Source organism: Gadus morhua, chromosome 16 (assembly GCF_902167405.1).
Source record: "Gadus morhua chromosome 16, gadMor3.0, whole genome shotgun sequence".
In the NCBI taxonomy this organism is placed as follows: Eukaryota; Metazoa; Chordata; class Actinopteri; order Gadiformes; family Gadidae; genus Gadus; species Gadus morhua.
The window spans coordinates 12206706-12232974 of NC_044063.1; the positions used below are offsets into that span (position 1 = coordinate 12206706).

The 26269-nt window shown below is 45.4% G+C and overlaps 2 protein-coding genes and 1 pseudogene across 2 annotated transcripts; 2 read left to right on the top strand and 1 right to left on the bottom strand.

The window, feature by feature from the left end:
• The first annotated feature begins 531 nt into the window (after window positions 1-531).
• LOC115561151 (extracellular calcium-sensing receptor-like) lies at window positions 532-14338 on the top strand (annotated as a pseudogene).
• Window positions 14339-17515: 3177 nt separating this feature from the next.
• On the bottom strand, window positions 17516-20760 carry LOC115561152 (extracellular calcium-sensing receptor-like). The gene is given in 10 exon segments (XM_030380972.1): window positions 17516-17554; window positions 17692-17720; window positions 17723-18292; window positions 18380-18503; window positions 18588-18809; window positions 18937-19142; window positions 19425-19720; window positions 19894-20183; window positions 20260-20554; window positions 20675-20760. Coding segments are annotated over 10 exon segments (2142 nt in total). The 5' UTR covers window positions 20746-20760.
• Window positions 20761-22230: 1470 nt separating this feature from the next.
• On the top strand, window positions 22231-25459 carry LOC115561795 (extracellular calcium-sensing receptor-like). The gene is given in 9 exon segments (XM_030382029.1): window positions 22231-22304; window positions 22456-22750; window positions 22846-23135; window positions 23308-23603; window positions 23870-24075; window positions 24176-24397; window positions 24482-24605; window positions 24680-25249; window positions 25252-25459. Coding segments are annotated over 9 exon segments (2154 nt in total). The 5' UTR covers window positions 22231-22245; the 3' UTR covers window positions 25344-25459.
• Window positions 25460-26269: the final 810 nt, after the last annotated feature.

Consider the following 26269-nt stretch of genomic DNA (forward strand, 5'->3'; position numbering starts at 1 on the left):
ATTATTGTTACTTTGTTTCATCTGCTTGTTGATTGGAGGCCAGATATATCAAATGTACTGAAGCATTAAATGACATATACCGTAAGAGAGTCAGCATCTGTTGGAGAGTCTATATAAACTGTTGTAATATGAAGAAGCCGCCTCATCCGTATCACGTAGTCCTACGTTGATAATGACGAAGAGTTCTGTAATTGTCATGTTTGGGCAAACCCTTTCTGTGGGATTGATTGTGCTCTGTCTTTCTATTGCTTTGCAAGAGTCTGCAGATGGCCTTCTACAGAGACCTGGTCCTACAGGGCCAAAGAACGGTGGTAAGGTTGGGATTGGGAATTTATCTGATGTAGGGAATGCTACTAATTCGGTTAAATGTATGCTTCGAGGCAATCCTCGGCCCACTGCATTCACACTGGAAGGGGACTTCCTTATTGGAGGTGTTTTTTCAATACATTACTCCATGAAAACAGTGATGCATAACTACACCAGCCTACCAGAGCCTCTACAATGTACAGGGAGGTGAGTTAGAGGGGAAAAATGTGTGCAAAGGTAAAATACTCTGAATCCATCTTTCGCACTGATCCACAGAGCAAGATTCAACAAGTTGCTGACGTTATCCGCAGGTTCATGAATTTAATTAATCAAATTATGGCAAAGAGTACATTCATATTCAGAAGTATTTTCTTGAAATATTTTTTTCTCCATGAACATCACATATTTAAACAGCACATTATGTAAATGGTTCCCTATTTAAGTATGATATTAAAGTAATTATACTGACCTATTTTCTAAGGTCTACAGCCTTGACTATCGTGGCATTCACAGCATTAGGAGATATGAGAATTCTGTTGGAAGAGTTGGCCAGCAAGCCCTTGCCCTCCCGCCAATGGATAGGCAGTGAATCTTGGGTAACTAATCATGAAATGCTGAGGTTTGGGGCCATTGGATTTGGTATTCCACAATCTGTTATACCTGGCTTTAGAGAGTACCTTCTGGATATTTCCCCTACAAACGTAGCTGCATCTCAGCTGCTTACTGAATTCTGGGAGGGTGCATTCAACTGCCAGCTAGAAAAAAGTGAGAGGATAGAAATTCTTCCAACACATCTTTCATGTGATTTACTAGTTTGACTTGACTTGACACAGATATAGAACAAACAGAAACATAAAAAAATTGAAAATCTACATTAGGAAATAATAATACAAAAAAGTTTGAATACATATAAATATAGTATAATCATAATATATACTATATGTTTATTGTCACTACATTACATACATTTTCTGTTAAAGATAAAACCCGCAACTTTCTGTTTGTCATATAACCTTTGCCTCTGTTTATAGAGGCTGGCTCAGCACAAAGAGTGTGTGATGGAACTGAAGATCTACAGAAGCTCCAAAGCCTGTACACTGATACTTCCCAGCTCAGAATCACAAACATGGTGTACAAAGCTGTTTACGCAATAGCACAAGCTATACACAATTTGGTGTGTAAGAAAATAAACTCAACAATACAATGTGACCAATTCATCAAAATAGAGCCATAGCAGGTATATGTAATGAATAAAAAAGAAAGTGACACGTTGAAAATGTAATTATTTGTGCTATATATGTCATGACCACTGTTTTACTCTGTTTACATATATGCAGGTCTTTCAACAGTTGAAGAGGGTGAATTTCACTCGTCATGGTTACCACATATCATTTGATGCCAATGGTGACCCTGTGGCCTTCTATGAGCTGATTAACTGGAAGACAAATGAGAACGGTGGTCTGGAGTTTGTAACAGTGGAACACTATGATGACTCGCTTCCTTTAGGACAGAAGTTCAATATGATAAAGAACATCAGCTGGTTAGATGGTGGTGGACAGGCAGGAATAACTATGTATACTTCATTTAATTACATTTATTGTCTTCTTGCTGTATGCAAAACGATATGTTTATTTGTACATCAGGTGCCTGTGTCCGTATGCAGTGACAGCTGTCCAACGGGAACGCGTAAGGTTCTCCAGAAGGGGAAGCCGGTTTGCTGCTATGACTGTGTACCATGTGCTGAAGGAGAGATAAGCAATACTACAGGTATAGCACATTTTATTCATGATAATGTTGACAATTTTCTCCTCTCCTGATTCAATATTTGTGGTTATTTCCAGATTCATCTGACTGTTTGCCTTGCCTCAATGAGTCCTGGCCAAATGAAGAGAAAAACGTATGTCTTCCTAAGCCTGTTGAGTTTCTCTCCATGCATGAGGTCCTGGGAATTATTTTGGCAGCATTCTCAGTTGTAGGAGCCTGTTTAACCATTTTTACAGCTATAGTGTTCTTCCAGCACAGAGCATCTGCTATTGTTAGGGCCAACAACTCTGAGCTGAGCTTCCTGCTTCTCTTCTCCTTGACTTTATGTTTCCTGTGTTCTCTGACTTTCATTGGTCCACCGTCAGACTGGTCCTGTATGCTTCGCCACACAGCTTTTGGGATCACATTTGTCCTCTGTATCTCTTGTGTTCTGGGCAAAACTCTGGTTGTGTTAATGGCCTTCAGAGCTACACTGCCAGGTGATAATGTTATGAAATGGTTTGGGCCTGTACAGCAGAGAATGACTGTAGTAACCTTTACATTTGTTCAAGTTCTCCCATAAAGACTCGATCACCGATAAGTATGAACAGGATTTAATTAAATGACGACATGAGAATATTTTGCATGGTAAATCTTTGGCATGAGCCCCGTCACTGATCCAGGATGACGTGCGGACTCGGCGTATCCTGCCAGGACTAGCAGGGGCGGAGCCTTCCCCTGGAAGTTGGTGATTGGCGGCCAAATGTGGTTCAACAACTTTGTGTTGAACCACCGATGTGGTCAACAAACTCACGAGTACCCGAGCTGTGCCACCGACGTGGTCACGCACACATCGGTGTTGCTGCAGCAAATATTGTGTACTTCCGTGTTGTACAACCGACGTGGTCACTGAACTCCGAGTGCCCTGCACTTGAGCGTTTGATATTATGCCACCGGCGTGGTAATTAAATTCATATGTGTTATGGTTAAACGATGCTGAACCCAAGAGCAGACGGAGACGAAGTTGAATTGATGAAAAAAGGGTTTACCGACGAGGCGAGGAGGCAGGTAGTGGATGAGGTAGCCGGGGAAGGAGCGAGGCAGGCGAGCTGGAGCGAAGGATCCGGATAACTGCAGGCAGAGGAAAACAGAGTATGGTTGTGGTCAAATACAACAAGAGACGAAAGAGCGAGAGCGAGGTAACACGAATACTTGAGCCAGGCGTGTATCATTACCACAGTATTGCGTAGTACGATCTGGCACCGACAGCAGGGAATCCAAGGGTTTATGAAGGGGAGTTGATTGGAGATGAAGACCAGGTGAGCATGATTGCAGAATAGGTCTGTGTTGAGTTCTGTGTTGTACCACACCGACGTGTGCAACGAACTCACGAGTGCCTGAGTTGTGCCCACCGACGTGGTCAACGCACTCACCGGGGTTACTGCAGTCAAACCATGAGTATTAGATAACGTGCCACCGACGTGGTCATACTCACGAGTGCCCGAGTTGTTACCACTGCGCTGTGGTCAACGCACTCACCGGGGTTGCCGCTGCGAACCTTGAGTTTTTTGATGTTGTGCCACCGACTTGACAACAAACTCAAGTATTTTCTAGATGATCAACCGACGTGGTCACACTCGCCGGGGTTGCTGCAGGTTAACCTTGAGTTAAATAGCCGAATTTTGTTTTATGAGTTTAGTAGGCCTACCAGTAGTTGCAAATAGTGTTACCTTTGACAACGAAAATTATGACTAAATGTCGTCAACAACAAACCTTTATCGCGTGAGGAACACAAGACGCAACGTAAATGCTGGTCATGTGACAAAAACTATAATTAAGTACATATCAGAAAAAAAAAGAGACTAAAAAGTGTTTTACAAAATGAGACTGCTAAAATGTCTCTTCATTTTCGTTGACCTAAACTAGGCGATAAAAACTGTTATAACGTTATTTTGTTCATCTGGAACTTCAACTTTTTAAGACATCAATTTTCAACCGTTTACCTTATTTAACAAATCTACACACTTGTATCTCGATAATATCTAAACGGAATTTCGATATCACTAGAAAAGAGTATGAACGTGACTAAAACTAATAAAAACTAAAGTGACAGCTTGACACAAAGACTAGACTAAAACTAGAATGGAAACAGGCCGCCAAAAACAGCTATAGTTGCAAACGGGTTAAACCTGCCTTAACCGACGTTAGAGAGCATCGTGTGCGCTTGAAGAAAGAACGATAGTTATGTTATTATAACTCTAGTTCTATGATTGTAGGCGTAGCCGTCTAGGCTTCGCCTTATGGGCTTGTCCCGTGCGCGCGGCTGCGCGCGCTGAAAATTCAAACTATGCACCTATCAGCGTGGGCACCGCCCACATTTCCCACGGTATCGTGTCTATATAACGCGGTGTATACCGTCGCTCATCCTCCACGCTTTTCTTTCAGCATTTGGAGGGTACAGCAGGTGGGAAACTAGACGGCTACGCCTACAATCATAGAACTAGAGTTATAATAACATAACTATCGTTACGCCGTCTAGGCTTCGCCTTATGGGCTAAGGTGAAGCTGCGAGCGGAGCCCGATCAATGTACTCCTGCTGGACCCCAGTCAAAACGACCTAAGTCACCAGAGCACATTAAGACTCAAAAGCCAAGGAAGTGTAAAGCACAACAGCTTTATAAAAACTAATTCCTCCTAGATCAAGCAAGGCAATGATCAAGGGAGAAAAAAGTGAGTCTGTAAAGACTCCGGCTCTATTCCGTGCTTCATGGAACCCATGAAAAGGAAAAGAAAACCAGAGCAACACGGTTTCCATTAGGTCCGCTACCACCGGGGGCGGAGCTACGGAATTCGGCTCTCCAATAATGGGACTCTCTCGGCCGTTTCTTATTTGAAGAAAACGGCGGGAGTGCCTCACTGGTAAACAAAACCACCAGACAATTGGCGAGCCAATAGAAAAACCCCCTAGCCTGTTTTTCATTTGAAAAAAGGTGGGAGAGTAAGAGACTGGTAATCAAGACCAACTCGCCAGCCGGCGAGAGGAAATCCAACCACGCCGCTTTAAAGAACATGTCTATATTCTTAAGCCGTAAAAGGGGTCCCGGACTCTAGCACAGAGTTGCCGAGTGAGCCCCTGGACATGTCTAACATGTAAAAACGGACAAAGGGGCCGGGGGAAGACCAAGACGCAGCCGCGCAGATGTCTTCCACCGAAACGCCCTTGAGTATGGCCGTTGAAGCGGCCACGCTCCGTGTGGAGTGAGCTTTAACGCCCAACGGTGGCGCCAAGCCCTGCCGAGAGTAGGCTAGGCAAACACCCTCACATACCCAGCGAGAAAACCGCTGCTTAGAGAGAGCGCGGCCCCTGCTAGCGTCGCTATAACACACAAACAACTGTTGTGTGGAGCGGAACGCTGCCGAGCGATTCACGTACATAGCCAAAGCCCGAACCGGGCACAGGAGATGCAACTCCGCCTCCGCCTCACTAGAATGAGGCGGGGGGTGAAAAGCCTTAAGCACAATATCCCTCGACCGAAAAGAACTATTAATGTTCTTCGGGAGGAACACAGGATTAGGTCTGAGCAACGCGAAGGAGTTGTCCTCGTTTAGCAACAAGCAACTCGGGCTGACAGACAGAGCGGTTAGCTCACCGGCCCGCTTGGCAGAAACCAAGGCCAACAAGGGCGCCGTCTTAAATGACAGGGCATCCAAAGGGGCCTGGGAGAGAGGCTCGAAAGGATCCCTGGACAATCCGCGCAACACGGTGGGGAGATCCCAGCGTGGTGTAAGCACGCGTGAAACAGGCCTAACCCGTCTAGCCCCACGCAAGAATCTCTTGACCAGTGGATGGCTGAAGATCGGTCCACCATCACAGCCTGCATGGCCAGCCGAAACGGCTTCCGCATAGACCTTGATAGTGGAGAAGGCCAAACCTTTTTCCAATAAGTTTTGCAGAAACGAAAGCACGCTTCCCACCTCGCATTGAGATGGGACAGCGTGGTTCGTCTCACACCAATTAGAGAAGGCGCACCACTTCGCCGCATAGAGGGAGGAAGTAGAAGGCGCACGAGCACTCTGAATAGTGTTGATAACCGTCTCAGGCAAACCTTTGCCCTGCAGGATCAACCTCTCAGGAGCCAAACCAACAGCCGTCCCGAGACATCGGGCGGGTGGTGCACCGTCCCGTGGGCCTGTGAAAGCGCATCCGGCCTGAATGGTACTGGCCAAGGCGCCGACCGCGAGAGCGCGGCAAGCTCTGGAAACCACAGAGCTGAACGGTTCTCCGGGGCCACTAATATCAGGGACAGTCTCTCCTGTCTGACCCGTTCCAGAAGAGGAAGGATCAGCTGGAGCGGGGGAAACGCATACAAGAGAGCCCGCGGCCAAGGTGTGTGTGCCAACGCATCTACCCCCAACGGGGGAAGATCCCGAGGGCTGAGGGAGAACCACCACCTGCAGTGCGTGTTCTCCCGGGACGCGAAGCGGTCCACCTGCGCTGTCCCGAACCTCTGCCAGATCAGTCTGACAATGTCGGGATGTAACCGCCACTCGTCTCGGCGGGGACCGCCTCGAGACATGAGGTCCGCCCCAAAGTTCTGGGCGCCCGCGATATGCAGGGCTCTCAGACTGCGGAGATACTGATGAACCCAAAGCCAGAGCTCGACCGCCTTTCGGTGGAGAGCAGGGGAGCGGACTCCTCCCTGTCTGTTGATGTACGCCGCCGCCGACACGCTGTCTGTCCTGATCAGAACGTGGCGGCCGCGCACCAGGTGAAAGAAATGCAACAGCACTTTCCTCACAGCGTCGAGCTCCAACACATTTATGTGTGCTGTAGGGGGCGTGCGCCACTCGTCTCCGACCGAGTGAGAGAGGCACGTTCCTCCCCAACCCGTCAACGAGGCGTCCGTGAAGACCACTACGTAGGACGCCACCCTGCCCAGTGGAACACCCTTGAGAAGTGCGGAGGGTCCTTTCCAATATTCCAGGTCTGGCGACACCGAACGGGGGACGAGGAGCACCCTGAGCTCGTGTCGCCTGGGGTCCAAACGTTGGCGAGCAAACCACCGCTGGAGTCTGCGCATAAAAAGCAGACCCAGGGGGACAGGGGGCAGCTGCCATCAGCCCCAACAGGCGCATGGTGGACAGTGCGGTCACGTTTCTGCGAACGTGAAAACGGGAGAGCGCCGACAGGATGGCGTCTCGCCGAGGAGGCGAAAGCATCGCAGTCATGGTGGCTGAGTCTAGGCAAAGCCCCAAGTAGACTGTCTGCCGGCTGGGGAGCGGGGAGCTCTTCTCCCAGTTGATGGCAAAACCCAGGAAGGAGAGATGGTTTATCACCAACATGGTGTCCCTTCTCGCGGTCTCTTCTGAGTTGCTCAGAATAAGCAGATCGTCTAGGTAGAAGAGAATCCTCTTTCCCTGACGTCTGAGCGGTTCCAACGCCGTCTCCACACACTTCGAGAAGGTGCGCGGAGCCAGGGAATAGCCGAACGGCAGACACTGGTACTCGTACGCCATCCCCATAAAGGCAAAGCGGAGAAACTTCCTGTGCGCCTGCCGAACAGGGACGTGGAAGTAAGCATCCTTGAGATCCAGGGATGTGAACCAATCGTCCTCTCTCACACACCGGAACAATGCTCCGACCGTGAGCATTCTGAACTTCCTCGTGGCAACGAATCTGTTGAACACGCGAAGATCCAGAATAGGTCTCATTTCCCCTGACTTCTTGGAAACCAGGAAGTGGCGGGAATAAAAACCTAGGTGAGACTCGTGGGGGGGAACGACAGTGATGGCCCCCTTTACCAAGAGACGTGCCACCTCTGCTGCCAGAGCCGTGCTCGCAGCCGGGTCCCGTAGCGTGGTCTCCACCAACCCCATAAAGGGTGGGGGACGACGCTTGAACTGTATGGGATGGCCCCATCTCAACGTGGTGTCCAACCACGATGGCAGAACGCACCGCTCTTGCCAACACGCATAGCGGTTGGAGAGAGGGCGAGCCAACAGCTGAGGAAGACCGTCCAGGAATAACCCGTATTCCTCTGCCCCTACCGCCTTCACACTGCGTGTGAACCAAGGGGGGCTTCCCACGAAAGGGAGGAGGCTCAGCGAGCGTAGGAGACGTACCACAACTAGCAGTTGTAAAAACAACGAGCTGTCTAGACGTCGCGCTCGTGCCCGCTGAACAGGGAGCGAGCCGTCCGGCCGCAGCACCTGTGCGCATGCGCTGTCCGCAGGCTGTAGCCACAGCGCGCGGACCCATCTCCTCACCTATAATGTGGGGAACCAGGAGACCGTGCAACGAGTCTCTGATCCGTCCACGAGGCTCCAAGGGACGCCGCTTCTTAGAAGCAGGTGAACCAGAGGCCATGTGAACACGCCGTCCGACCGCCACCCTACAGCCACCGGGCTGAGAGGGGGAAAGAGGCAACATGGAGGAGCGCACCACAAGCGTAGGACGCAGGTGGCCTGGGGAATATCGCTCTTTAGGTACCATGTCCTGCCGTTCGGCCGAACGGTCTTTACTCTTTTCTTTAATAGGGAAAGAAAAAGTAGGAGCAAGCGTCAGGAACTTCCCGGTCCGTGGCGCTGCTGCTCTCCCCGTGCGCGGCGGCTGCGGCTGCTGCACCGGGGCTGGAGTCGGAGGCGGCCCCATGGAACGCTGGGACCGGCCTAGACCCCGCTTCCTCTCAGCCTGCTGGCGGGAGGAGCCCGTGAGAATCGTCCCAAACCGGGAACGATTCTCACGGACTGACTGCTGGTGCGCGAGCACCTCGGAGAACCTGGGACCAAATAGTCCATCCGGCGCTAGTGGACCCTGGACGAGGCTGGCCCGCTCTCGTTCCGGCACCGCAGTGTGGGAGAGCCATATGACCCTTTGAATCATGGTAGCCCACGCCATATGCTGGCCGGCCGAAACGGCTATCGGCTGGCATAACTGAAGGATGGCGCTGGAGAAGCGGGAAACCGCCAGCCATCTCGCGGCTTCCTCCGGGCCGTAGGCCTCCCTGTCAGCCGACAAGGAGACCATGGCAGAGGAGAGCAGGGCGATGTTGTTGACCGCCGCCGCGGATTGAGAGGCACAAACGAACACCCTGTCCGTTAGGCCGACAATCTGCTTCTGGAGGCGGTCGGGGGGCAGCGGCTTTTCGTTAAGGAGCCATCCGGCGCCCGGACAGAGAAGCGCTGCCAGGGGAGGCTCCAGACGAGGGATCCCCCTCGCCTGAGTATCGGCCCACCCCTCCAAGTTGGTGACATCCGTGTAGGATCTTACCGGAGCCTTCAGGGTCGAAGGGTCCTCACCGGCAGCAATAAACAAGTGCTGCAAAGGCGGGAACAAGGGGCACTGGGTAACCCGCCGGGAAAAAGATGGGGTGCGAAAGCGCTCGCCCTGCATATCGTCAGATACGGGGGCGAGAGGCGGGGCCGGCATGGGAATCCCTTTGATGGCCGCCGCCTCACCCATGATCTCCCGGAAGAGATCGGTCATCCGGCGCGGACCCTCGTGTTGTATGACGGTGGCGGTTGTAATCTGAGAGCGGGAAAAACCGGACGCCGAGTCGCCGAAGACGTCGTCCAGGGAGGCGTCGATGATGCCATCGTCGACGTCAGGTCCGAATAGGTCGATGGCGTCAGCCATTCCCACCGCAGGGGAAAAGAAGAGATGCCTGGAGAGGATCCCCTCTTCAGGGAGCTCCCGGCAGGCGACACAGGAGACGGGGGCCGCCATAGCAGCCGCGGCGTGGTCGGCGCCGAGGCACCAAAAGCACGACAAGTGCCCGTCACCCGGTGCCAGGGAGGCGGGACAGGAGGCGCATAGGAGTCCTGAAAAGGACCTAGCTCTAGGAGCGCTCTCAGGTGGCCCTGAAAAGGGCCGTTTGTCCGCGGCCTCGCCCGAGCCGCTGCCACCGGCTTGGGAGATCCGTGTTGAAGTTCTCATCTTCTTAATAGTAGTTCTCAATTTCTCGCTGATAAGCACAAGTGCTGAAAGAAAAGGGAGGATGAGCGACGGTATACACCGCGTTATATAGACACGATACCGTGGGAAATGTGGGCGGTGCCCACGCTGATAGGTGCATAGTTTGAATTTTCAGCGCGCGCAGGCGTGCGCACGGGACAAGCCCATAAGGCGAAGCCTAGACGGCGTAGCCTACATGAAATAGAACCTTGGATTCAAACGGATGTAGGATTCGTAAACTGTGGAAGACCACCTTCCCAGCCGTTTGATGGACGCGTCCGGCAACCCTTGTTCAGCGGCTGTGGTTGCCGCTCCAATCCTGAAGGAGTGGCCAGTGTGAAGGGGAGATGGTAGGCCGCACCCTTCTACCACCTTCGCGAGATGGACTCTGAACCACTCTTAAGTCATTGGCAGGCCGTTAATAAACGGAGGTGATTCGGGGGACGTGCGTTGCCGAAGCTTGAGATACCGGAGCATGGAAGCGTAAGGACAGAGAGAGTTGTTGATTCTTGAAATGATAATAGTAACACCTGCCCCTAGGCTATCGCTTTTAGACCGTTTTAAGAAGATGGAAAAATGCCTTGCAGAGAAGGTGACATCAGCGAAAGCCAGGCCCCGTGTAGGGAAAAAGCAAAAGTCTGAGTAGCAGACGTGTATTCCCCTGGACGCATGACCCCGTAGAACGCTGTCTCGAGTAATATGTTAAAATAAGGATGGAATCTCCCAGCTCTGAGAGAGCACACTAATCTATTCAAAATATCGAAAGTGATAGGAGAGCGTTTGTCTGGTACTGTTGGCCCCGATTTATACATGCCCTTCAATAGGAGACGGATTGCGGGAGCTGAAAATAGACTAGGAGAGCCGGGAACTTGGCATCTTGCATAAAATTGAATGCCAGCTAAGTACCCGCGAATCGTAGACAATTTATGTCTACGAGATTCGGAGCAGTGGACGATAAAATTGCAGACGACAGGGACCGACACTGGAAGAACTGATACGTGCATGGAAATGCAGAATAAATTAAACATGGACCACGCGTAGCTATAAGCTTTAAGGGTGGATGGCGCTAGAGCTTTTGCCATAAAAATACTCGCGGAGTCTAGCAGCGAATTTAACCCGTTGCCTAATCCAGCCGGAGTTCGTGGAAGGGTGGGCTGATTATTGGGTCCGTTTCGCAGCGGGGCATAGACGTCTGAATTCCTGAAAACGGAAATGAGAGAGAGAATCAGCAAGACCATTATGGTGACCATTATGGGTATATGCTCAGCATTAATAATGAAATTGAGAGTGACGGACTGTCAGGTGAGACGTCTGAGCATAGACATGATATTCGGGCATGCAGATCGCTTTTTATTGATGATAGCCACCACAGCTTCGCTATCGCAAAACATGGTTAGAATTTTTACGCCGCCATGCTTGGCCCCACAGAACGCTAGCTGCCACGATAGGGTAAAGCTCAAACAGCGCAGACGACTCTGACCCGAGGGCGAATGTGCGGAATTCGACTGGCCATCTCTCAGCGAACCATTGCCCTTGGAAGAAACCCCCGAACCCGACCGAGGGGGCCGCATCGGTGAATAGTTCGAGAGAATCAGATGATTCGGGCGTGTCGTTGTAGAAGAAGGAAATGCCATTCCAGTTAGCGATGAGGAACGACCAGAATTTGAGATCGGACCTGCAGCCTTCGTTGAGGTGCATTAAGTCATTCAGTTTTGGGACCGAATGTGCCAGATCTAGGAGGCGAGAGATAAACGAGCGCCCTTGTGGTATGATACGCATGGCGAAATTGAGATGGCCTAGGAATGAGAGCACGTTTAGTAACTCCAGCGGACGTTATGAACGCATCGAGAAAGATCTGATCCTCTTTAGTTTCTCGTCCAGGAGGGATGCTTGCATCCTATCTGAGTCTAAGCGAATCCCTAAGAACTCGATTGCGGTAACTGGCCCCTCTGTTTTCTCTTTAGATAAGGGAAAACCGATCTCACTGAACACTCCCTTAAGAGTATCCAGGACGCTGGTTTGGTTGGATGGAAAGTCAATGAGCAAGAAATCGTCCAGCAGATGTAGAACGAATGGCAACCAAAATATTTTTAGCATGATCCAGCAAAGGGCCTCGGATAGCAAATTTAAGAGGTGGGGGTTGCTCCTACACCCGAATGTTAGCCTAACTGCAAAGTAGAATTTGGACTGCCATTTCACACCGAACAGCGGCCAATCGGACCGATGAATGGGCATTATTTTAAAAGCATCCGTAATGTCGGCTTTAACGAGCCAGGCTCCCTGGCCTGCGATTTTTACGTGATAGCGTGGTCGATAGTGGCATAGTACAACGAAAATGGTTCTGGTAGGATACATTCGTTAACGCTAGCGATAGAGTCAGAATAAGTAGAGGACATGTCGAATATTAGACGTTTTTTCCCCGAATATCTCCGGGTAGAGACTCCGAGAGAATTTATTCTAAAGAAAGAAAAGGGGGGAGAACTAAATGGGCCGATAACGTAGTTTTTGAGGAGCTCTTTAGCCAGAAGAGCAGACACTATTTCCGGTTCTGCCAGAGCTGGCTGGAGATTTTTTGCCACGTATTTAGTAGACAACGGAGAAAGGACTCCCACCCGGAACCCTTGTGAAAGGCCCGTGATGAGATGGTCAACAAAACCGGGGTCGGGGTGAGATGAAAGGAATGATGCTGGAGAAGCAATGATGATTGGGGTAGTTGGGTGAGATTTTAGAATCCCTTGGAGGGATGGCCCCTGCCTTGGTTTGCCGGCGGGGGCAGGTGGATTTCGAGTGCAGGTCCCTGCAAATACTGCAGATGTGGGAGAATTTACAGTTGTGGAAAGAACAGACAGATTCATTAAAGTTATAACAGATGGGCCTCCCATTAAACGAAAAGATAGCCCGTCCGAGACGATCGCTCGGTTGTCTTACGTGTACGTCGCCGTGGACGAGTGATGTTTTGGAGGCATGGACGGGGGCGGTAATAGCGGCCTTGAGACATAGCACAGTTGTGTGCCCGTGGGAACTAAAGATAGCGCAAGAAAGTGACTGATGGCCACCGAAGTGGTAGAGCAGGAGCTCGGTGTCCGTAGTGGACCAATCAATCCTCACATTGAGCATAGCAATACATTGAGCCGACTTGGCAGAGAACGCTTTGTGATATTCGTAAAATAAGGTTCCCCCGTAGCGCTGGTTGAGGTCGGCAATAATAGCAAGGTAAGAGTCGAGTTCTATGCTCCTATCAGGATAAACTTGGCACATGATGTCTCTGTAGATACCGAAAGTGATGACAAACTTGCGCGCAAGTCTGGGATCTGAAGTTTTTAAAAGAACGGACACGTCACCGCAATCAACTCATTGGCGCTCAATGGCGGGGGGGGGGGGGGGGGTAACAGTAAACCTGGAGATTGACATCTCTGCCCTGGAGTATGTTATTTTTTATGGTCTGGGAAACCGTTGCCGCGGCATGCGTAATAAAACTCCTACCCTGAAGCTGGGCTGGTAGAGCTGTAGAGAGAGTATACATTACAGGGGCTAACGCAGGGGCTGCAGTAGCCATGGTAGCAAGGCACGTGCCAGGTGCGTAGCCTTTGAAGGCGGAGGGAACAGAGCCGGATGGTTGATCCGAACATGAGCTGTTTAGAGTGTTAACCTCCAAACTTAACAATGCACCATCAAGACACTGATTCGAGAACTCCTACGCTATATGGCAGGAGATGGAGGGATAGCGTCCTCATCAGAATCCAACGTTACGACCTCTGGGTGGGTATAACCCGACATTGTAACTGAGCGACGAGAGATACGAGAATCGAAGTCGAAAGCACAGTAAAGCAGCAGCATGCATCGAACGAAGACCTGAGCAGCAAGAACATATGTTAGACTACTCTTTATAGAGCAGGTGCGGGCAGGTGATTGGTAGTTGGTGATTGGTGGCCAGCTGCCCGTGATTTGAGTCCTCCTGGTAGAACTACCAGCAAGCTTAACATTTCTGATATGTACTTTGTGGTGATTTTAAATCCCCCTTTCTCTATTAGAAACCTTACCACTTACTTTCTGGGCTGTGCTTGGGTACATCGGGCTGTTTTAGCTGTTTTAGCCCGAAAACTACCTGACAATTTTAATGAAGCTATACTAATAACATTTAGTATGCTCATATTCTGTGCTGTTTGGATCACTTTTATTCCAGTTTATATCAGTTCCCCTGGGAAGTTCACTGTAGCTGTGGAGATCTTTGCTATTTCATGTATTTTGCTTCCTAAGTGCTTTATAATTGTATTCAGACGGGATCAAAACACAAAAAAACATTTAATGGGTAAAAATAATTCAATGGGTTTATAACTTTTAATCCTGTCAATTTATGTCTTCACTGTTGCAATACATTCCTCATTTAGTATTGATTTATTTGACTAACAATGATTATGATTTCTAAATAAAATAAACTCCTTATAGACTCCTTTTCCAAATTACTTCTTTACTACTACTACTACCAACAACATCTTGGGCAGGTTTTCAAACGTCTCCTAAGCCACAGCCTCAAACTACAGCCAAGGAACTGTCAGTTCTTCCTAAATTAGACATACCCCGGATAGGTGGCTAAGGGGTCTACACAGATCTAGGGAATACGAGAGCTGTTCATGACTGGCCAGTCCCTACCAACGTCAAAAAAGTTTGCTCCTTTCTGGGCTTTGTGGGATATTACGGGACATATATTGCTTCCTTCTCCAAAGTTGCCGTTCCCCTACAGAGCCTCCTCCTTCAGTCTTTTGGCCGCTCTACGACGCCTGTGACACGAACAACGGAATGCCAGACCGCCTTTCAGTATTTGACATGCATTGCTCAGTGCACCCATTCTTACCTTTGCTGATTTGTATACGAATACCAGCCTGGACGGCTTTGGTGCGGTCTTGTTGCGGTCCGTGTTACAGGGTGGCAAGGAGATGGTGATAGCATACGTGCCACAGCCTGGTATAGACCAAATGCAATGACCAGAACTACAGCTCCTTCAAGTTGGAACTGCCAGGAATGAAGTGGGCCATAACAGAGAAGTTTAAAGACTCTCTCTGGGGTGCAACGTTTACAGTCTTCACCGTCGAAAATTCCCTGGTACGCCAGACACTGCCCGACTCAGTGAAACAGAACAGAGGTGGTCGGCTCAGCCGACTAAATTTCCTTTGATATCAAATATCGGTCAGGAAGTGCCAACCAGAATGCAGATCTATTGTCCAGGCTCCCAGGAATGTAGGAGTCCAACCAATTTGGGAGCCATCTGTGGCCACCCATGATGACCCTCGAATAACCAGGGAGATCAGTGTGAGAGGCACTGGCTCCGACATCCAACCGCTCCGCCTCTGGGACGAAGCAGATACGCCACCCACTGGCCAAAAGAAACGTTCACTCTCTCCACAAATGGGCCAACTGCCGCAAGAGTGGGACCACCTGAAGTTGGATGGGGGCCACCAAGAACGTTGAAGGAACCAGACACCGGAGTGATGGGGCGCCAACTTGTCAACCCTAACCCACATCTGGAAGGAGTATCAACAGCTGCAGGGCATACCGGTGGTCCTGACCATTCTCGTGCCATTCGTGCAACTTTACAGTAAATCCAATGCAGTTACCCTCTTGAACTCATAGGGCTAGAATACCTCTCCTTGGAAAGACCTGCAGAGGCCTTTCCGTACATCTTGGTAATCAGACTTGATTTCACATTATGCCCTAGAAGTACCAACCCAGGACATGACGGCCAAGACCACGGTAAAAGTTTTGTAGACAACACTAATTCTGCCCCAAAAGTATGCAAACAGTCATAATAGAATCATCGCAAATAAAGGTTTTTTCAGGGAATGTTGACTACTTTACATTTGTGCTGTTTAGTTTGACCACCAGATCTGTACAAAAAGAGATGAAAATATAAATATTGTGTTCGAAAATTTCTCTCTGCATTAGATAAACCTGGTATGTATCTTGTGCTAACAGACATGTAGCTTTGCTACATTTCTGCCCCCCCATTGCCAGTAGGGATGGGCAAAATGATTCTTTTCCGGGAACTAGTTCTTTCAGTTCAGTTCACTATAACGATTTGTTTGTTTGATTCGTTCGTTTTGAGTCGTTCGTTACGTCAGATTGCGTCATTTGACAGGGAATCTCACAGGTGTCTGCCCCCCCCGCAAGACGGCCCTGAGCATAATTTCAGCGACTTCTAGGCTCTACCCCCCGTGAAAATCGACAAGATATACTATATAGTACAACCAAACGTCCCACCAATATATATACCACTTGCTTACTCTCTATATGTCATTCATGGTTTTATATTTATAATTTTATTTTACTTTACATTTAATTCTTCATTATTCAGGCATTACAGAACTTTCATGGTCATAAATAAAAAATACGAACTTTCTTTGTTTGTTCTTGAATTGACGTAGAATGGAGCAAAGACATCTGGGATTGGGAAATGCGTTTATCCAATAAACAGATGGAGGTCAAGTCTATTTTCGGAAATGTAGGGGGATATATGAGCAGAATTCGACGGTACCGCCTTGTCATTGGTTTACCCAGGTGCCATGGCAACACCATTGCTACCTCTCATTGGCTGAATCTTTGAGAACGTTGTCGACTCAATCAATATAAGTCGCGGGGAGAAAAAAGAATCAAAGAACCAGTTCTTCTTGTTTTGGGGAACCAGTTCTTGTTGTTCACGTTCGGGATTCGTTCGTTGTGAACGAATCGGTCGCGACCGACTCATCCCTAATTGCCAGTCAAGAGAGGAAGCAGAGAACCCTTTCCATAAGTCAGCTTAAAGGGAACGCAGGGACCTGACTGAACTGAATGAAAGACATTCGTTCTGGAGAGGGGGTGAAACTGTTATGGAAAACTTTGTGCAGGGCTCAATCAACAAGAAAGGAAACTGCTGTATGCATCCATTAAATAGGTATTTTCAACAACTTTTGTGTGTTTCTTTGCATTAGAAGTCTCATCTGTCGAAGAAGCTAATTCTCATTAACATATTGCCATGATAATCAATAGATGTTATCGATATATTGCATATCAGACGTTTAAATTTGGTTTATTAATGAAAATGCAATTGTATGTGATAGTGTAAAAAAAGTCATGACACATCATTCATAAGGTAAAGGTCATAATGGTTTTTAATCATGTAATGAAGTTTAATCATAGCAAATCATAGCTTTTGCAGGCAGTCACAGAGTAGGGTATTAGACACTACCCAATTAATGACAGAGGAGGACCCTGGTACAAGAGCCAGTTTGGGTCTTCTACCGGACCTCGAATCACAATAACCAAAAGACCTACACTTAATAAAAACTTTGTATGATTCTGAAAGTTACGCTGACTTTTCTAAATTATTACTTTATATTTAGAAAATTAGAAACGCATTTTATCGTTTACCCATTAAATGTTTCTTAGTGTTTTTCTCTGGCCTGAATAAAATAATAAAACACTTTGGAAAGAATATACAGAAAATTAATCCAAAACTAGAGGCCAATATTGCAAAAACCTCTACAGCCACAGTAAACTTCCCAGGAGAACTGGTATAAGCTGGGATAAAAGTGATCCAAACAGCACAGAATATAAGCATGCTAAATGTGATAAGCTTAGCTTCATTAAAATTGTCAGGTAGTTTTCGGGCTAAAACAGCTAACACAAAACAAAATACAGCAAGGAGCCCGACGTACCCAAGCACAGCCCAGAAACCTAATGCTGAGCCTAATGCACATTCTAGAATGATTTTCTCATTGTAGGTGGTCAGGTTTCTAATGGAGAAAGGAGGCTTCAGTACCAACCAAATAATGCATATCAGAACTTGAACAAATGTAAAAGATACTACAGTCATTCTCTGTTGTTTAGAGCCAAACCATTTTACTACATTGCTACCTGGTATTGTAGCTTTGAATGCCATCAACACCACGATAGTTTTCCCCAGAACACAAGAGATACAGAGGACAAAGGTGATCCCAAAAGCTGTGTGGCGAAGCATACAGGACCAGTCTGAGGGACGGCCGATGAAGGTCAGAGAACACAGGAAACACAGAGTCAAGGAGAAGAGCAGCAGGAAGCTCAGCTCAGAGTTGTTAGCTTTAACTACAGGGGTAAATCTGTGCTTGAATAACACTATGGCTGTAATGATGGTCAAACAGGCTCCTGCTATGGAGAATGCTGCCAAAATAATTCCCAATACCTCATGAAAGGAAAGAAACTCAACAAGCTTGGGAATACAGATGGTCTTCTCTGCATTGGGCCAGAACTCCCTGGGACAAAGGGAACAGTCAGATGAATCTGGGGAAAGATATATATTCACTATTATTATAATATTTTGTAACTCATCATTTTGTTTAGAATTAGGATCAAGAACATTGGTTGTACCGGTGGTATTGCTTATCTTTCCTTCAGCACATGGTACGCAGTCATAGCAGCAAACCGGCTTTCCCTTCTGGAGAACCTTGCGTGTTCCCGGTGGACAGCTGTCACTGCACACGGACACAGGCACCTGATTCACACGTAGACAATGACTTTGCATACAGTTTGGAAGCAGTTGTATTGAAGAAATCAAAGAATATGTTCTCTTCCCTGCCTGTATGCCACCATCTGCCCAACTGATTTCCCTTTCGATATTGAACTTCTGGCCAGGAGAAAGGGACTCATCATAATGTCCCACGGTTACAAACTCCAGACCACCGTTCTCATTTCCCTTCCAGTTAATCAGCTCATAGAAGGCAACAGGGTCACCATTGGCATCAAATGAGACGTGGTAACCATTACGAGAGAAATTCACCCTTTTTAACTGATCAAGGACCTGCGTAGATGAAAAAATTAGTGAAAACAACAATTATATGGTTAAGATATTGACTGTAAATAGAAAGACATTTTGAACTTTACCGCCTGCAAGCGATTTCTTAATATAACAAATAATTGTTATTAACCTGCACTGGCTCAATTGTTGAGAATTTGTCACATTGTATTTTGGAGTTTATCTTCTTACACAACAAGTAGTGTATAGCGTGTGCTATTGCGTAAACAGCTTTGTACACCATGTTTGTGATTCTGAGCTGAGAGGTGTCAGTGAATGAGTTTTGGAGCTTCTGTAAATCTTCAGTTCCATCACACACTCTGCCTGCTGAGCCAGCGCCTAGAAAAAGAGAAACAGGAGCATATGTTGTGATAATAAAAACACAAAACTTAATAATTATTATTATAATAACATAAAATAAGCAGTTCAATCGCCATGTAAGGCAATAATGTAATTTCTTCTCAAAAGATGATTTTGTTATCAACTTTTTTGTAGAATTATATTTTTAATTAAAATATTGAATCATTACAGTTTATAATAATGAATAATTATGATAATAATAATTTGTGGTTGTATTAAGCTATAATACAGTATTTCAACACTATTTCCAAGGTTCCTTACGTTTTTCTAGCAGACAGTTGAATGCACCCTCCCAAAACTCAGAAAGCATGTGTGAAGCAGCCACCTTAGCAGGAGAAAGATCTAGAAGGTATTCTCTAAAGCCTGGTATTTTAGATTGCGGAATAGCAAATCCAATGGCTCCTTCACACAACCGAAATCTCAGAACCTCCGGATGGGTTACCCAGGCCTCACTGCCAATCCATTGGCGAGGAGGAGAGGGATGGACAGTCAGCTCCTCAAGCAGAACCCACAAGTCTCCTGGAGCTGTAAATGCCACGACAACCCTGGCTGTGGACCTGTAGAGATTTTCAAACATAAATAAGGCATATATAAAAATATATTTATATTTATAAAATAATATATATATTTTTATTATAGTATGGTTGATACTAAGGTTTTATAATGATTATATGCCTTTAAGCTATCTTGGTTTGCATATTAACATGTTTTGAATAATTAATGTATGAACCTGCGAATCACTTCAGCCACCTGTTGAATCTTGTTCTGTGGATCATATCTAGTGATTGATTCAGAGTATTCCACACATATACCCTCTTTCTGCGCTGCTCGTAAAAAGGACGCCATCCCATTGTTACCATAGTCTGAGTTAGACTGAACAGTGCCAATCCAACTCCAACCAAAATGTTTCACGAGTTTTGCAAGAGCAAGAGCCTGGAAATGGTCACTGGGGATGGTTCTAAAAAAGGTTGGGTATTGCGTTTTGTCAGACAAACATGCGCATGTAGCGAAGGGACTAACCTAAGGAAGGAATTAAACATTAAAATGTATCTTTACAAAAGAGAGGGATAAAAGTTCTCCATAATAAAATAAATACTTGTGGAATATCAAAGGGCCCGATGATTCGTGATATGCTGATGGATTGAGTTGATCCAGAATCACCAATAACTGCCAACACCCTTCCCGATTGCGAACACACTTTAGTGTTTTTATACATAGACAGAGGGTCATTTGTAAACTGGAACGCCGACTGCACGGCCATAGGTGATGAGAAGCACGAATCATGTATTTTATAACCAAGCGTGACCCCCGGCAGAAGATCTGAGCTGTTGTTGATCTCGTCGATGGCAAAGGCCATTGCACGAGAGAAGCGCAGTTCCCGGGTGTTCATGCTGTGAACAAAAATAACGTTTAAAGATTCACCAAAAATAAACCTTTATTAGGCTCTCAATGATATAAAATACAATTAAAATAAACAGCAACCACTTATATTTATTCTTTGACTTACTCACCTTCCTGTGCATTTGAGAGGCTCTGGAAGGCTGATGTAGTTTTTCTTCACTGTTTTCAAGTAGTAATGCATGGGGAATACACCCCCAATAATGTAATCCCCTCTCTTTGTAAATGCAGGTAGCTGAGGGGTACCCTGGAGCAAGCAATCAAAAGAATCAGTGGCAGTCTCTGCATTAGATGAAGCCTCTGTTGTCATTACTAGACCACCCAGAGATTTATACAAAGAAAGCGCAAAACATAACGAAAATAAACCCAACGTCAACCTCGGTGTGAGAAAAACTGCAATCAAGATACCCATCCTTAAAATGAGCATGTAAGTGTTTACAGGGTGTTACAACTAGGCTATATAAAGGGTCAGATAGATGCTGCCCTCTTTTTGCATTACGTCAGATTCTGTACAAAGTAGCAATCCTAACAGCTGCCAATAGAATAAATCATTCACATTTTAATCATTCAGTTGTTTGATATTCATGGATGAGTTTCTAAAGTTACACATGGTGCATGTTCTATGAAAAATGGTTTTCAAATTTTAATCATCAATAAAAAGATTAAAAACACATATTATCCCCTTGGCCCTGTCGCAAATGGTAAAACACTAATCTCATTTTTGCCAGTTAACCCTTTTCATCTGATCAATAAGCTCTATATTCTTAAGAAGTATGAAGAGAGCTTCTCATACTAGAGTTAATAATTTAATTCTGTAAAATATAATACAATAATATAAATGTTTGTAATATCCTACACTGGCTCTATTTGATAGATTAGGTGATTTATTTGGTGATATATCTATTCAGGAAAAAAAAATTGGTACTTTATTGGCATGTAAAACGTTGTATTAGTGATTTATTGAATAAATCTTGCTAAACGTTTTTATACCCAAAATGAAAGAATTAGAGTCAGAGTCTGTTTATGTCAGTGTTTTGTGTTTACCTGGTTACGAAACTTAATCCTACACACTGCAGCTTTATTGAGTATGTTTTGTGTTGAGGTAGCCTACCGGGATACAAAGAAACACAATAGAGAACTATAGAGTCAAAGTATTCCCACTTTAGTTAGTGGGATTATTCAGTAATTGGATTATAGCCTAAAATGGTGTAATCTATTTTCAGTGTTATTATTATTGTTACATTGTTTCATCTGCTTGTTGATTGGAGGCCAGATATATCAAATGTACTGAAGCATTAAATGACATATACCGTAAGAGAGTCAGCATCTGTTGGAGAGTCTATATAAACTGTTGTAATATGAAGAAGCCGCCTCATCCGTATCACGTAGCCCTACGTTGATAATGACGAAGAGTTCTGTAATTGTCATGTTTGGGCAAACCCTTTCTGTGGGATTGATTGTGCTCTGTCTTTCTATTGCTTTGCAAGAGTCTGCAGATGGCCTTCTACAGAGACCTGGTCCTACAGGGCCAGAGAACGGTGGTAAGGTTGGGATTGGGGATTTATCTGATGTAGGGAATGCTACTAATTCGGTTAAATGTATGCTTCGAGGCAATCCTCGGCCCACTGCATTCACACTGGAAGGGGACTTCCTTATTGGAGGTGTTTTTTCAATACATTACTCCATGAAAACAGTGATGCATAACTACACCAGCCTACCAGAGCCTCTAGAATGTACAGGGAGGTGAGTTAGAGGGGAAAAATGTGTGCAAAGGTAAAAATTAATTAAGATTTACAGTAAAAAAAAATCTATGTTATCCTAATCTGCAGCATCATCAACCTTGATATAAATTGTCCGTAATATGTGATGAAATGCATTTACCAATCTCTTGCAGCATTAACATGCGTGAATTGCAGTTTTCAAGTGCTATGATCTTCGCAGTTGAAGAAATTAACAACAGCTCTGAGCTTCTGCCGGGCATTACACTCGGTTACCAAATCCATGACTCCTGTGCCTCGGTACCCGTAGCTGTCCAGGTGGCGTTTCAGGTCACAAACGGCTTGCAGCAGTTGTATGACTCAAGCAAAGGGTGTTCACGATCTGGTAGGGTAACGGCTGTAGTTGGTGAGTCTGGATCCACGCCAAGTATCAGCATGTCACGTATATTCGGGCCCTTCGATATACCACAAGTAATGTTTCTAACAATACAGAATATTTGAATATACCAAGTGCCTTGTGTGGCGTTTTTTTCTTTAAATGCATTGTGCTTGATTTTCTCTTTCAGGTTAGCCACTTCGCTACATGTGCGTGTTTGTCTGACAAGACACAATACCCAACCTTTTTTCGAACCATCCCCAGTGACCAGTTCCAGGCAGAGGCTCTTGCCAAACTCGTTAAACAATTCGGTTGGACTTGGATCGGCGCTGTCCGGTCTAGATCAGACTATGGTAACAATGGGATGGCGTCCTTTTTACGAGCAGCGCAGAAAGAGGGTATATGTGTGGAATACTCTGAATCCATCTTTCGCACTGATCCACAAAGCAAGATTCAACAAGTTGCTGACGTTATCCGCAGGTTCATGAATTTAATTAATCAAATTATGGCAAAGAGAGTACATTCATATTCAGAAGTATTTTCTTGAAATATTTTTTTCTCCATGAACATCACATATTTAAACAGCACATTATGTAAATGGTTCCCTATTTAAGTATGATATTAAAGTAATTATACTGACATATTTTCTAAGGTCTACAGCCTTGACTATCGTGGCATTCACAGCATTAGGAGATATGAGAATTCTGTTGGAGGAGTTGGCCAGCAAGCCCTTTCCCTCCCGCCAATGGATAGGCAGTGAATCTTGGGTAACTAATCATGAAATGCTGAGGTTTGGTTTTTGTGCTGGGGCCATTGGATTTGGTATTCCACAATCTGTTATACCTGGCTTTAGAGAGTACCTTCTGGATATTTCCCCTACCAACGTAGCTGCATCTCAGCTGCTTACTGAATTCTGGGAGGGTGCATTCAACTGCCAGCTAGAAAAAAGTGAGAGGATAGAAATTCTTCCAACACATCGTGCATGTGATTTACTAGTTTGACTTGACTTGACACAGATATAGAACAAACAGAAACATAAAAAAATTGAAAATCTACATTAGGAAATAATAATACAAAAAAGTTTGAATACATATAAATATAGTATAATCATAATATATACTATATGTTTATTATCACTACATTACATACATTTTCTGTTAAAGATAAAACCCGCAACTTTCTGTTTGTCATATAACCTTTGCCTCTGTTTATAGAGGCTGGCTCAGCACAAAGAGTGTGTGATGGAACTGAAGATCTACAGAAGCTCCAAAGCCTGTACACTGATACTTCCCAGCTCAGAATCACAAACATGGTGTACAAAGCTGTTTACGCAATAGCACAAGCTATACACAATTTGGTGTGTAAGAAAATAAACTCAACAATACAATGTGACCAATTCATCAAAATAGAGCCAAAGCAGGTATATGTAATGAATAAAAAAGAAAGTGACACGTTGAAAATGTAATTATTTGTGCTATATATGTCATGACCACTGTTTTACTCTGTTCACATATATGCAGGTCTTTCAACAGTTGAAGAGGGTGAATTTCACTCGTCATGGTTACCACATATCATTTGATGCCAATGGTGACCCTGTGGCCTTCTATGAGCTGATTAACTGGAAGACAAATGAGAACGGTGGTCTGGAGTTTGTAACAGTGGGACACTATGATGACTCGCTTCCTTTAGGACAGAAGTTCAATATGATAAAGAACATCAGCTGGTTAGATGGTGGTGGACAGGCAGGAATAACTATGTATACTTCATTTAATTACATTTATTGTCTTCTTGCTGTATGCAAAACGATATGTTTATTTGTACATCAGGTGCCTGTGTCCGTATGCAGTGACAGCTGTCCAACGGGAACGCGTAAGGTTCTCCAGAAGGGGAAGCCGGTTTGCTGCTATGACTGTGTACCATGTGCTGAAGGAGAGATAAGCAATACTACAGGTATAGCACATTTTATTCATGATAATGTTGACAATTTTCTCCTCTCCTGATTCAATATTTGTGGTTATTTCCAGATTCATCTGACTGTTTGCCTTGCCTCAATGAGTCCTGGCCAAATGAAGAGAAAAACGTATGTCTTCCTAAGCCTGTTGAGTTTCTCTCCATGCATGAGGTCCTGGGAATTATTTTGGCAGCATTCTCAGTTGTAGGAGCCTGTTTAACCATTTTTACAGCTATAGTGTTCTTCCAGCACAGAGCATCTGCTATTGTTAGGGCCAACAACTCTGAGCTGAGCTTCCTGCTTCTCTTCTCCTTGACTTTATGTTTCCTGTGTTCTCTGACTTTCATTGGTCCACCGTCAGACTGGTCCTGTATGCTTCGCCACACAGCTTTTGGGATCACATTTGTCCTCTGTATCTCTTGTGTTCTGGGCAAAACTCTGGTTGTGTTAATGGCCTTCAGAGCTACACTGCCAGGTGATAATGTTATGAAATGGTTTGGGCCTGTACAGCAGAGAATGACTGTAGTAACCTTTACATTTGTTCAAGTTCTGATATGTACTTTGTGGTTGATTTTAAATCCCCCTTTCTCTATTAGAAACCTTACCACTTACAAGGAGAAAATAATTCTAGAATGTGCATTAGGCTCAGCATTAGGTTTCTGGGCTGTGCTTGGGTACATCGGGCTCCTTGCTGTTTTTTGTTTTGTTTTAGCTGTTTTAGCCCGAAAACTACCTGACAATTTTAATGAAGCTAAGCTAATAACATTTAGTATGCTCATATTCTGTGCTGTTTGGATCACTTTTATTCCAGCTTATATCAGTTCCCCTGGGAAGTTCACTGTAGCTGTGGAGATCTTTGCTATTTTGGCCTCTAGCTTTGGATTGATTTCATGTATTTTCCTTCCTAAGTGCTTTATAATTTTATTCAGACCGGATCAAAACACAAAAAAACATATAATGGGTAAAAATAATTCAATTGGTTCATAACTTTTGCATAACTTTTTATCATGTCAATTGATGTCTTCACTGTTGCAATACATTCCTCATTTAGTATTTGATTTATTTGACCAACAATGATTATGATTTCTAAATAAAATAAACACACTGCATTGAGATCGCACATGTGCATGGCTTATTACAACATAGTCACCAATTTAAAAAACTGCAAAGACTTCATACCTTGAAAAGCATCTTGCAGTAGTGGCGTGTGACCTTTTGAGTCGTAGATCAATAAATTGTAATGGTAACAGTTTACAATAATGTGCAGTCATGAGACTGTGTATTAGAGCTTACAACATAAGCTCCAATACATGCTTACTAATACATACCTTACAAGAAATACTATTTTGTTATTTAGCCTGAAAAACCATTGTTGAAAGTTAGATAGCGATTATGATTAAAGATTATTCCACTAGAGAGCCGTTTGTATGTTCCGGGCTACTAAAACTTGGCAACATTGCGGTCGCTGTAGTAAGTCGAGAACCTGCTTACTAAGAAGATATAAAGGGCCCATGCTGAAGTAAATAAAACAAAATGCTCCTTATTTTCATCATCAGACTCGCTGCTGTGGGTCAGGTTGCTACGGGTCCAGTTGTTGATATGCAAGTACTGTGGCCACTATCGTTTAGTAACATAATGCTTGGATTATGCTGTTTAGGCACAT